This window comes from Hemibagrus wyckioides, linkage group LG20 (genome assembly GCF_019097595.1).
Source record: "Hemibagrus wyckioides isolate EC202008001 linkage group LG20, SWU_Hwy_1.0, whole genome shotgun sequence".
In the NCBI taxonomy this organism is placed as follows: domain Eukaryota; kingdom Metazoa; phylum Chordata; class Actinopteri; order Siluriformes; family Bagridae; genus Hemibagrus; species Hemibagrus wyckioides.
In genome coordinates this window covers 9,551,168-9,565,099 of record NC_080729.1, presented here as the reverse complement: position 1 = coordinate 9,565,099, position 13,932 = coordinate 9,551,168, and the positions used below count along the sequence as shown (strand labels likewise).

The following is a 13,932-nucleotide window of genomic DNA, read 5'->3' as shown; positions in this document are numbered from 1 at the left end:
ATCTCATATACTGAGATGTTACATGTTATGTGAACAAACAAATCAGAATCATGTTCAGACATTTTAGAACATCACCACTAGTGCATGCTAAAACCAGCTCACCAGCAAAGAGCATGGCAGCATTCACTGGTCCATAATGCATTGTCTGAAAGGGCCAGAGGTTGCTGTGCCCTAAACACTGCAGCAACTCATCACTAAACTAATACCATTCCCATCATGCATCTCACCTGATTTGTAGGTCCATGATAATCTGTCGTTTGTCTACATTCTCAGTGTAAACCTTCACTCCATTCACTCTCAGGGCCTGCAGAGAGAAAAGGGGGAAAAAGAAGCAAGCATGAGCGAGAACACAATGACAGAAGAGGAAGAAAAGAAAACACAAGTACCATCAAATCCTGAAGGACAGCAACAGATCAACCCTTTGTGTACCTGATTTGCTTATGCAGCTTGCATTTGCATTTTTCTACAATTGTGTTTGTGCATCTTGATCTAGACAGTATAAGGTATAGTATGTTTCCGTCTTGGTGCTCACATGCACTGCACATTTTATTCCCAACTTCCCTGACCTAAATGAGCTAAATTAACCGTCATCATTTGTGTGTTCCTGCAGGAAAATACTAAACACTGCAAAATACTAAAATATTGCACAGAGACATATGTTTCAGGAGCAGCACTACGAAACAATAGGGAAATACAAATTTACTTTAATTTTATCTGTTTAGTGCTTTTAGCATTCACAAAACAGCTTTCAAGCTTTAGCCTGTGTGTGTGTGTGTGTGACATACTAAGCAGAAAATTCTAGACTTTTTTAAACATTTTGAAATTGTATCTACGTAATAAGCAGCTATTAGAATTATACTGTATGCCTTTGTTTCTGAGTTGGACTGGTGTTTAAAAGTGAGGAAGTGTATGAAGTATGAAGTGTATGAAGACCTTGTCCCCCATGTCAATCTTGGAGAAGCAAAAGGAGCTGAGGTGAGCATTGGCTCCTTTGACGGATGGCTCGATGGTCTCACGGAAGAGTTTGTCAACAAACTGACAAATATACGGCCACATCTGATGAACTGTCTGAGGAAGAGAAAATGAAAATGAGGCAAAGAGAAAGAAAGGTAGAGAGAGAAAGGGAGACAGAGGGAGAGAGGGGTCAGTATCTAAGTGTTAATCCAGAGAGAATTTAACTGCTGGACAAACAATAATGGATGCAGCTTCAATTCAACACAGACTGTGCTTCAAGCCAACCCAGACCAGTTCAGTAATTTATTTGTGTGTGTGTGTGTGTGTGTGTGTGAGAGAGAGAGAGAAAGAGAGAGAGAGAGAGAGTGCATTTTATATTTTTACTTGAAATAAGAAGCCACAGCCAAATCATTTTATTCCAACCAATTAGGTGACATTAGCTCAATGCACAGATCATGCAGATAACATCCAACATCAGAATGGGAAGAAATGTGATTTCAGTAACTTTGGACCTGGTTGTTGGTGCAAGACTCTATACTGCTTATACAGAGTGCTGCAGGGGAAAAGCATCCAGTGAATGCCAGTTCTGTGGGCGTACATGCTATTTGTCACGAGAGAGCTCATAGGAGAATGACTAGACTAGTTCAAGCTGACAGAAAGGCAACAGTATCTTAAACAACTGCTTCTTCTTATATCCGTGATGAGCAGAAAAGCATGCAATGTTGAGGCAGTTGAGCTACAACAGCAGAAGATTGCATCAGGTTCCATTCCTGACAACCAAGAACAAGTATCTGCAGCTACAGTGAGAACAGTGAGCTAGACAACTGAAGATTAGAAAAACCACAAATTCACATTTTTGAATATTCAGCTGTCTGGTTTCTGTGGTCCTGTGTCCTCAGACTGTGATCTGAAATTCCTGTGTGTCTGAAAGGAGTGGGACCCAATGTTATCTTCTGTTGTTGTTAAACTGAAGTTAAATTCTAAATAGTGCTGAAAATAAAATCCCAGAAGAGCAGCAGTTTATGAAATATTCAAACCAACTCATCTGGCACCAACAATCTCACCGAGATCACATTTTGAGGTTGAGGTTTTCTTATTAAAAGTGGTCAGCAAGTGTATATAAGTCTTCCATAATAAAGTTTAATGTAAAGCAACAAAATCCTCAGTGAGATACTCAAAGCCACAGCTGATAATGAGCCAATAATAGAATTACAAACAAACAAAAATTTCACTAACATCGGCCTGGATAATATACAAACACACCTCAGTGAACCTCAGTGTGGACATTTGTGTTGTATTTTGTTGTTATTAAGTGTGAGCTCTAGAAAACACATTCCATGTGAAGCTGCATGGGCACCAGATAAAGAGTTCATTCACTCAAAATAGCCAAGCTGACCAAGCAGCAGTTAATCAATCAATCCTGGGCCCAGAGATCTCATCAGAAAAACAAGAAGCTACAACAGCGAGCTTTAGAAAATTAGACCTTTTTTAAACCACAATGCATGAGAATGGCTTGTGAGAGGGCATGCTTTCACTTTGGTCTTTTGTCCTTAAAATGATTAGACTGACTGCTCATTTGAGTCTGGACAGTACAAATAAAGCCCATATGAACCAGTCATCTAGCTAGTTAAAATAACAGACACAGTGTAATGAAATCCTCAGCTGATTTAGATGATTTTTTAAAATCATTTTTTAGTTCATTTTTAAAGCAATCTAAAGTCCTGTACAGATCTGTTTACTTTAGAAGAGCTGAGTTCTAAAAAAATGTTGATTTGCATCAGGATTGTAAGATCAAATGTGCAAATTTTATATATTTCGAGATGTTTTTGGTAAGTGGGACAGTTTTTAAAATCATGACTTGATTGAAACCACACAACAAAATCTGGACACATCCATGGCAATGTAATGTGGTATTTAATTTAAATGTGGATCAAATTACAAAGAAGTTCATGGTTTCAGATTTTCAGGAAGTTAGAAAGATCATAAGAAAAGTGTGTGTGTGTGTGTTGGATGTTTTGCATTCTTGCTAGAAATGTGAGTGTATCTTGAGATATGCCACCGCATACTCAAAGATTCAGGTTTACAGCAAGATAAAACAATACAGACCTGCATACATCTTCATCTATATGATATAAGAACAGTAGGGTCACACACACCTTATTGAGCCATTCCACTCTCTCCACATCAGGAAAATGAACCTGCAACCCAAGAACATAACAATAATATCAAATTATTACAGTTAAGAAGCATGACTGGTCATGATATTCTGCTTATTTTTAAAGAAGTAAATCATGAGATGTGTCTCTCTCTACATTTCTCACTCTCTGAGACAGGAAAAGCCACTTTCTGTAATTATAGGAAGTAATTTAGATTTACAAAGTAATGTCACACACACAGTGAAATGTCTAAAAGAAACAAACTTTGTGGGGTTTTTTTGTGTGAAGGTAAAAACAGACTAAAATGAATGTGATTCTATTCCAACATCCAGAAAACAAATACATAAAACATTCCTAAATGAATGCATGAAATATATGCTGTCAGCTATGAAAATGTATTTCATTAATATTTATTCAATGTAGCTCGCACCAAATTTAGTCAACTATGAACACATGGGACTTTTTCCAGCAGACAGACAATGAAGTCAAAACACCTATTTGTTATGCAACTGAAACACTGAGTATGTTTTTGTGCAAGTTTTTCATGTTAATTTTGGTGCATTTTTAGTGTAACCTTGATGAACTGTATTTCTTATAGTGCACGTTTTCTATGGACATCATGAAAAAGTTACTGAAAGCTAGAGGTGGATCAATATTGACACTGGTACGGAATTTCAGAAAGTTATTTAAAACATAAAGCAGACACCAGCAACCGACACGGGGTAGGTGAGGAAAACCATCGACAACCTTAGGGGAGTGTAAAATACCAGCTCTTACACTGTTCTTGATGAAGCCGCTATAATCATCAGTGACAACGAGCGATTCAGACACAATGAAAACAGCAACAACGCATTTAACTTCTAGCTGAACAGAAGCTCTCCTCCGTAGTGAATAAAACCCGCTCTTCACTCCAACTAGCTTAACAAATTAGATTTATATTGTCCTTAAAGCTCAGTTGAATTAATTCTTGTTGATTATGCAGATACAGAATGAAGCAGACAAATCAAGTGAAAGTTTTAAATATCTGACTGTAAGTGAGCACTGCACCGTCAGTAGTGTTCATACCGGAGACATCTGGCTTCTTTTTATTATTAAAATTGTTCCATACATTTATTTACTATATATATATATAATACTTTTTAAATAATCTTTAAAATCAGATCTTTTTATGTATGTTACTGATCAGACTCCACTTCCTTAAGAGCAAGACCAGCAGGACAGCACACCACAAAATACAGCTCCTGTCTGCTGTCAGATAAAAATAAAAGCATCCCACTTTTTATTCATGAACCTCATCATTGTGTTTGGTAAAAACTCTGCATTCAGAGAAAAATATCTAAGTGTAAAAGATGCTGGTGAATCACTGATGCATTTGTTACCTGTATTGTGTTTAATGTAATCATGCACTGCATTTTTTTTTTTTTACCAAAATGTACAACACAAATGTGTTTTAAGAAGTACGTCTATTTGTAAACGGGAAATGTTAACGGAGGCCTAGAAGGTATTGTTGTCTCACAGCTACAGGGTCTCTGCTTCAATCCTGGTTAGTTTCATAAGTTCTCCCTGTGACCACATGCAGCTCCACTTGGTTAATTGTCAGCTTCATACTTTCGTTCTTTTACCACCTGAGACTGCTGAGGAAATTCAGGATCTCCCCATCATCCTGAGAACATTCTATATTGGATCGACTCAGACTCAAGTCTACTGACTCAAGTCTACTTCAGAAACTTCACAATCCACAAATTTCACTCCAAGTTGTCTACAGTGTTAAGTGTACATAACAAATAAAAACCTTGACAAAAAAAAGAGGCCTGAATGTTTGGTTTAGGTTTCGGTGGTCCCTCTGAAAGGAAGTGGTGTTATTTTTGAGGTAATTATGTGATGCTCAACATTTTGTTATCCACACCACTTAATAAAAAACATCTTTTGAACAAGTCAAGTCTTCACGTGTATTAGAGAACCTAAGGAAAAGAAGAAAACTAAACTTTTTGTCCACACCCTTTTCACATGTGCACCACCCCATACACCCTTCCCACACACATACACGCACACACATGCACACACATACATGCACGCACACATACATGCACGCACACATACATGCACGCACACACACACTGCAAAGGAGGGGTGGGGCTTCCACACATTACCCACATGAACCAAAAACTGAAAACGTGAAGAACAAATGTACTAAGTATAACTACTGAACACACTACAGCACCTTTTTCTGCAAAGGTTCAAAGGTTTGCATTTTCAATTTATTAAAAATATCAATGTTAACATTATAATAAAAAAATGCCTTAACTATTCAGCTGGTAAAAGCTTCCTCTATACTGTGTGTGCTTGGTGTTTCCATCTAATTTCACACACAGATGCTGTGAGATGTAAGAGCAGATGCATGGACGTGTCTGTGGAATTATGTTGCTATCCATTATGCTTGGAACTCGGAAAATTCCAAGTCAATTTTCCAGAGTTCAGCTCCAAACACGTTCGAGCATCTCTGCTAGGAAAAAATGCTACAAAGGGGACAAATTTTTTGACATTGACTATATATAAATATGTAAATATACTGACTATAGCTGTGTTCCAATGGTTGTACTACACAATATACACTTACATTATGCACCTTGCATTACTTCATACACTGATGTATTGAATGGAGATCCTCGTCTCAAATGATACAATACGATACACCACCTTATTACAGTCCTACTTGTTAACCATTCAAACCTCTTGTGGTTGCTCACACTCACTGGTGTGTGTTAAAGACCATACAAATTTAGATGAATTATTTGTTTCCTGCTCAGCCCTTAACAATACCTTTAATGGTTCTGATACTTTGATCACACTGGCATGTCATAAGCTTTCAACATACAAGTTTGTTTATGTTTTAACGTCCACAATGCTGTTCTCATTCACTTCTTGATTCTCTTCCCCATTCTCAATGCAGATTACAGTTATGGCATGATTTAATGCAGCTATACGTCATGTTACTCATTCTCAATCACACCAATCCCATCTGGTAGGCAGTGGAACCATTTTACTGGGTGAATCAATTTGCGTACACAGATTACAAATGATCTTCAGATTCGACATGTAGGGGTATGTTATACACATACAACGCTAAAAAATGAACGAAAGACGAAGACGTCTTACTAAAATATCTCCTTGCTATGCATTGATGCCTCACTGTTAAAAGTCAACAGAAACTAAAGCTAATGAGACTAAATAATGTCTTGTGTGTTGTGAGAAGACACCACAGTTTCTAGCTTAAACCTTGTCCAACATCTTGCCTTCTCTTTGTCGAACTCTTTATCAGAAACTGAAAAAGATCAGAATCCAATTCGTTTTGCTCTTTTATTCTGTATTAATGTACTTAACAAGTTAACTAGCTTACCGTATGTTATTGCATTATGCTTTTACGCAGTTATTTTTATGTAGTGTAGTCAGTTTCAAACACGGACTGGGAAAGCACATCACAGCTGGTACTTTCTTGAAGTATGAGCTATTACATTTATGTGGTTCTGTCTCTATCTCATGCTATTCAAAACTAAGCTGAAACTAATTAATGAGGATTCTAGCTTTCAAACTGAATAGAGAAATAATACATTTAACCATTTTGTATAGATTTGCAGATATGAAAAATTGGGTATGATTTTTTTAAAGACTGGCTGTGCTACCACGTAAAGCTAAAGTACATACATACTTTGAAAGCTATTTGAATAAACCAGGAAGGATTTTTATTAAACTAGAAAGCCTGGTGACTCAAAGACACACTGAGTACCTAGGTACAAATCTAAAGCGGTCAGACTGCATTGTTCAGCTAGTGCAGATGCTAATTAGCTATTAGCATTCTACAGGCTAGCTAGGATTTCATGCAGCATGCCAGCGACGACCTGTTACTGTTAGCTGAATTGTAAGAGGTAGTACGTCTCTGTAGGGTTGTGGAACTCCAGGAGCTGAATTTTCATCAGGGGTCAGGAGTTGAACTGCTCAAAAATGGGCTTCTTCACAACACACCTGTTTGTTATTAAACGTTGAAGCATAAAAAATTCCACACTTGGCAGGTTGGACTGGAAATGTGCAGGAAGGTTTTGTGTACAGCTGCTGATTAGAAATCACTGGAATGCATGGAGGCATTTTCAGTTCCACTTTTCTGAGCATGAACATGAATCCACCTCATTAAAAAAAAATCCTTCAGTATCATTATCCATATCAGATCCTTTTTATTTTCAGACACATCTGGTATAAGCTCAAGCTAATATCATTAACAGATGCCTAGGAATAGAACAGGGTCAGACAGAATGACAGAGAGAATGTTCTATTTTCAGGCTCTTGCTTTAGAAATGCGCAAAGGGAACACCCTGATGATGTCACACGTATACTGCACACATTCTTTCCTCTCTGCTTCCTTGTCTTCTATTTCCATCGGTAATTCTATTGATTTAAAGGAAGGGAGACCCCTCAATCAAAACACTTTAATTTCCTCTGATTTCCACAATAGCCTGTTACTGAAAATGTTTAAAAGACATTTAACCTTTTTTTGGGGGGTGATTATGATTACATATTTATCAAAGCAAGCCAAGTCTGTTGTGTCTCATAGTGAATATTCACACTTGAAAGATTGGGTCTGTCAACCACCACCAGCTGTTACTACATTATTCAGAGTATCACTAGGCCTTGTGATTCAACAGCAGCTCAATCTGGATTTATTTAAATAGCCAGGGTCATATCTGGTTATGGATCAGCATTCGTACTCTGAAAGTTAAAAAAAAAAAAGAAAATACAGTCTGACAACTCTCCTCCACCATGTTAACTCACTTCAGCTTGCACACACAGACGCAGCACAGTAGAGCAGGTCTCCAGAAATAGAAGACAACTGTAAAGTGGTAAAGCTGACAATGGTTGGCAAGTTTGAATAGTAAAACTTCCTAACCCTGTAGCAAATGACAAGTAACTCGTGTGTCTTGTGGCTATGTGCAGTGACCGCATCTTCTCCTGTTTGTGGAAGTGTACAGTACAGCTTATCTGAGTTGTAATATAAGGTGGTAGTAGCTGAAATGAATACATTTTAACATAAAATGTACTTTAATCTGCATGTTATCTTTTAACTCGGCATGTTTTTCTTTGCTGTGTTAAACCCAGTTCCTCTCACGCTCTAGATTTATCTGATTACTTTGGCATTGATTGTTATTTCTGTCTGTATTCATGACTCACTCTTTGCTGATGTTTATGATACCACATGGATACCCTAAAGACTGTGTTTTCCATGCTTCAGGGAATAATCTCACCTGGATTTTGTAATCTTACCACACACGTTACTGCAGTCATACAGACTACAATGAACTGAACAGCCTTTCAACACATTCTAATCTTAGAGCTTATAGCATACAGTAGCAAAGTCATGGATAACACTGTCCAAGGAAGGCTAAAGAACTCTAGCTTGCCTATTGAAGAAGCTAAACAAACAGTAAATGCATCTGACTAATCTTACATTTAAAAAACAAAAAAATAAAAACCATACTCAAGAAGTTGGACTCTGTTGTACCAGTGCACCCAAACACCTTAGTTCATCACTACAAATTTCAAATACAGTCCCCTACAAAACTATTGGAATGGCAAGGCCGATTCATTTGTTTGTGCTATGTTGCAGAGACAAAGACGGACATGAGACGAGAGTTAACGATTTCAGCTTTCTTTCATTTTTTTTTACCACCAAAAAAACATGGAGCATTTTGTATCAGACCACACAATTTTTTGGCGAACTAAATTATAGAAACAAGTCAATTACTGTAAACAACAACTACATTGTAGCTGGTGACCTAATGACATCACCAAACTCTTGATTTGTGATGCTCTTCCAGGCTTTTACGACAGACCATTTCAGTTGTTGTTTGTGTTGAGGGGGTTCTCCCTTTAGTCTCCTCTTCAGGAGGTGTACAGCTGATTAGGTTAGGAGGTTAAGGTATGGTGATTGACTTGGCCAATCTAAAACACTCCACTTTTACCCCATGATAAAGTCCTTTGCTGTGGTGGCAGTGTGTTTTGGATGATGAAGTGCCTCATGATGCATTTCTCTGTAAATTGAATGCTTCTGTAAATTTCTGAATTCATTCTGCTATTGTGGGTCACTCCTCTATAAAGATTAGTGAGCCTGTTCAAGAAGCAGCCATCCAAGCCCAAGCCATGACGCTACCTCCACCATGTTTCACAGGTGAACTTGTATGTTTAAGATCATGAGCAGATTCCTCCACACTTTGGCCTTTTCTTCACTCTGGCAGAGGTTAATCTTGGCTACAGAATATTTGTCATTCATCGCTGTGCTTCATTTGGAATTCCACCGTTTCTTTCTTTTTAGGACCTTTTAGATTATTGTATTGGTATACCCAATGTTTGTGCAATGCCTCTGATTGATTTTTTCCTCTTTTCTCAGTTTCAAAACAGCTTGATTTCCCCTATTGACAGCTCTCTGGGCTTCATGTTTTGCTTATCATTTTTAACAGCAAATGCAGTATTCACAAATGAAACTGAAGACTAAAACCATGAGTAGACATTCAGAGCTACTTATTGTTTAATCTAACAGGACACACCTGGGTAACAAGAAACACCTGTCAATCATGTGTTCCAAAATTTTTGCTCACCGAAATATTACAATATATGTGATCTGATAAAAAAAAAAAGTTCTAAGCTTTTTAACACATCTACATATAAATATCAGGACATGAAACCTGAAATTGAAAAGTCTGTCAATGAAAATGTTCATTGGTCTCAAACTCAAATGTCTTGAGTTTACAGTAAAAATCATATTAATGGCCTTGTTTCAATAGTTTTAAAGGCTGGTCAACAAATTTCTTTTTGTAAACAAACTGGACTACGGACCAGTGGACTTTAGGCTTTACTACATTTTATGCTTTTATTTTAACTATTATGCTTAGACTGTTGCAAAAATTAAAACTTGTATAACTTGTCAATTCATATTGTAAGTTATGACTTTCTAATGAGGAAAGAATGTGTCCTACACTATGTGTCTTACACTATGCATTCATATACAATTCCTAACGTTTTTCATGGCTCACACTTTTCATTTAAGATACTAATTAACTGTAGCTATCATCATTGCTTCAATTAATTTCTGCCTTGAGGTAGATTATAGGAAGATATATTAAAGCTATTTTTGTTCATAGGAGCTCTTCACTGCTGAGACCTAAAAGGAATGAAAGACAATTCCTACTGTAGATTTCATTCAGAGTACATTAGTGTGGTCATGGTTTCCTACACTGACCTGTTCTACTGACCTAAACACACACAGAAACACACAATAGATACAGGCTTTAACTGGAGGCTGATTATCTCCAATGCTGAACTTTCCAATTAATAGAATTTATTAATGCAGGTATGATTACGATTATTGGTCTAGATCATGTTTCCTGATGTGACCAAGTCTGCATGTGTTTCTCACAGTAGACTGAGACCAGAATCAAGAGCATTATTTTTCGTTCTGATGATTCCTGAACAGATGACTTCAGGTGGCTTTATCTACTGAGCATTCCTGCTTCACAAAGAATAACTATTAACAAGAAAAAAATCGAGAGAAGCGGTATGTTGTATAAATACATTAAAAAAAACGAAGTACCTTAGTAAGTATTTTCCTACTTTCTTAAAAGTTCTAGTATTGGCTGATACTTGATACTAATCCCTTGTGGACACTTTTGACCTCGGTTGCCAGGTTATTCAAAATGACAATAGCAGTAGAGTTGCACAAGGTATCAAATCTTCTATACATTTTCAATACTACACAGTAGTAACCAATTCATTTCCATAACAATGCCACATTTAAATAGTCCAACTTTAATTGCCATTGAATTCTGCCTACTGTCAAGTCAAACTGCTAATGTTCACTTTACTTAAAGTGCCCAAATGAGTTTCACACCATCAACAAACCTGTAGGCTCAAACAGTCAGATTTGGCCACATTTTTTTTTTGCTAACCTCAATAAAGTATTAGATAGGTGGCATATTTCATTCTTTCATCTTTAGTAATCACCTTTATCCTGGTCAACTTCACATGAAGTGGGAATACACCTTTAAAAAGGCCCTGCACATACATAACTCGCTCAGTGGCTCAGGAGCCTATACCGTATATACTGGCTGTGAAATGGGAATAAAGTTCATCAAAGTGTACTATGCACACCCGTTCACATACTCAACCAATCCATCTACCAGCATGTTCTGGGGCAGTAGGAGGAAACCAGTGATCCCAGGGGAAACTGATTAGAACATGGAGAGAACATGCAAGTCTCCACATAAACAGTACTCTGGAGGTGTAAGGGAACCAGGAAACCCACTGCACCACCACGACAGCCCCTTATACTATACATCTCTGACCAACTTGTTTTATTTATCGCAGGTAACACAAACACGCAGGTTTAAGCAGCATACATGCAAACAGAATTGTACATACATACTAGAACAATTACACACATCTCCTTCACCATTAGAACCCACCAAGGGGTTCCTTAAAGAAAGATTAAAGTAATTACAAGCACAAATACACATGATCTATATACAAAGTAGTAACGCAAGCATATTCTATCTGAAAAAGTCCCAGTGTACATGCTAAAGGGTACCAACTGTGAAGTGCCTCCAGCAGACTGGAGTCAGGGTTTTGAAATTCAGTACTGCTGAAACAGTTGATGGTCAGCTGAGTCAGACCTGACTCTTCAGCACTTCTCTCTCAATCACCAGGTTTGCAATTGCGTCACTTTTATAGGTTAAGGGTTACAGCCAGCGTTTATTTTTTTGCACCGATGGTAAACACTGAGAGGTCACTTACTCTAACATGTCACTGAATGTAAGATTGGTCACTAACTGGAACAGTGAGTGAAATTCGCCAGCTCGTACTCACCCAGGGCGGCAGCTCGGAAGTTGGTAAACTCTGTTTCACTGCTTTCTCTTCGTGCTCGAAAAAGGCCAGTGCTTTGTTTACTCCTGAAAACCTGGTGCCCTGGTTCCGTCTGACCCAAAACAGCACGGCCAGTGAGATCAGGATCCAACTGAAACTGAACCCTAAATAACCCAATACATAAACAGGGAGAACCAGCAGGAACGACTTGGCGAATTTAAGTCCAGAGTTCTTGGCATCTGAGACGGCGGTCTGAGGCTCGCTGGACGGCTCCAGGTCCGCCAGGGGGTCCAGTTGGGTTCTGGATGGAGAAGGGTTTGGGTCCGGAGCCTGGGCTCGAGGCGCAGTTCCAGTCCATTTGGGATCCGATCCGTTTACCGTGGTAGTCATTTATACTCCGTGTGATAAACCTCCACTAAACGAGATTGGTGTAAATACAGGAGAGGTAAAGAATAACTTCATTAAAGTGCACACTACCTGGAAAAACTACTCTCCACTCATAGCGTCGTCCGCGCACTTCCTCTACTTCCTGAGACTACAGATGATTGAATCACTTTCGGCTGATTGGAAAACTACGCAGCGTCCTCGCCTGACCTTGACTAACAGGGAGGGGCTTGAAATTTTCACGTACTTACTTAATAAATTTGCAATTGTTAAAAACTTTCGGTTGCCATTTTGCCGGCTCCGAGCGCCTGCCACGTCTCAGTAAGTGACCTACCTACACATCTGCCTTTCGCACGGAAGCGCGAGCTCTAGCAGCATGGCGTCGCACTCCGGTCGTGTACGGTAGTGTCTCTCCACATCCTGCCACAGGCGTGCTTTTCCTCGGGGCAGTGAACAGACACGCACATAGTCCGGGCACAGGCACACACCCAAACGACATGGTAAAGGACCAACCCCTTCTCATTTTACAAAAACAGAGCTGTGACGCGGAAGAGTGAGTAATGGGAATAGAGAGAGAGAGAGCGCGAGCACTGCGGTTAAAGTGCGCCACCTTGTGAGCACAGACCACGCAAATCTCTCTCTCTCTCTCTCTCTCTCACTCACTCACACACACACACACACACTCTCTCTCTCTCGCGCGTGCGCTCTCTCCCTCTCTCTCTCACACACACACACACACACACTCACACAACAGGGACCAGAATGTTTTCAAGCTTACAGAGTTCCTAATAAAACAGTTTGGTTCGTTCAGTCCAGTTCATGTATTTTAGCTGACCACATGGAACTATCCTCAACAGCAGTGAATGATTTCCAGTTGTTGATAACTTCAACCATTAGGGTCCAAGCAGGTCCAGAGAGACCTGTATTACTGGCACCTCAGGAGTAGCATGTGTAGCTCGACAAAGAGAGAAAGGGGGTACAGGTATGGTTATTACAATAATCTTCATCTGATAGCTGAGGGAAGAATCAGTGCCATTTTAATCAATACGAATACATTTAGGTGATAAAATATTGATATAAAGTAATATCAGCATGAGTGAATGAGTATGCATAAAAAATATTTACATGGTTTTATAAGGTAAGGGCTTAGAGAGTGTTAGCTTACAATCAGATAAAATGGTCAGGAAACCTGGAAACATATGAGCCCATAAATTAGTGCATTCTTTAGTAACAATGTGAACTGACACAACAAACGTGTTAGCAGACTGTGGCATTTTCTTGTGACAAAGAATCTTCATTATATTAGGTTTGCTTAAGTCATATGCAGCATCTGTATGTTCTGTAATGTACGCATGGGACCTTCTCAAATCTGGAGCCCTCAATTATCCTTAAATTGTCAGACCCAGGTCTATGACACTACTAGGATTAAGGGCTCTAGACTGTCTCTCCTTCTACTGGAACAACAGTGACCACACCTCTATCCCCTCCAGTGTTTCTCAAGGAGGCTTGGGACCTGTCTCTTTTATTATTTACATAC

The 13,932-nt window shown here is 38.7% G+C and overlaps 1 protein-coding gene across 2 annotated transcripts in view; it reads right to left on the bottom strand.

Annotated features, from left to right (window-relative positions):
• The window catches only part of esyt2a (extended synaptotagmin-like protein 2a), a 36,393-nt gene extending 23,498 nt beyond the window's left edge, over nt 1-12,895 (bottom strand). Inside the window, exons 1-4 of one of the 2 annotated variants that reach the window (XM_058418365.1) lie at nt 12,015-12,895; nt 3,111-3,152; nt 934-1,068; nt 228-304 (exon numbers count right to left, since the gene is read on the bottom strand). In XM_058418365.1, coding sequence (XP_058274348.1) covers nt 228-304; nt 934-1,068; nt 3,111-3,152; nt 12,015-12,401 — 641 coding nt within the window. In that variant the 5' untranslated portion in view covers nt 12,402-12,895. The remainder of the gene's footprint in view (nt 1-227; nt 305-933; nt 1,069-3,110; nt 3,153-12,014) is intronic. The other variant, XM_058418366.1, reaches the window with a different exon arrangement.
• Between the last annotated feature and the right edge of the window lie 1,037 nt (nt 12,896-13,932).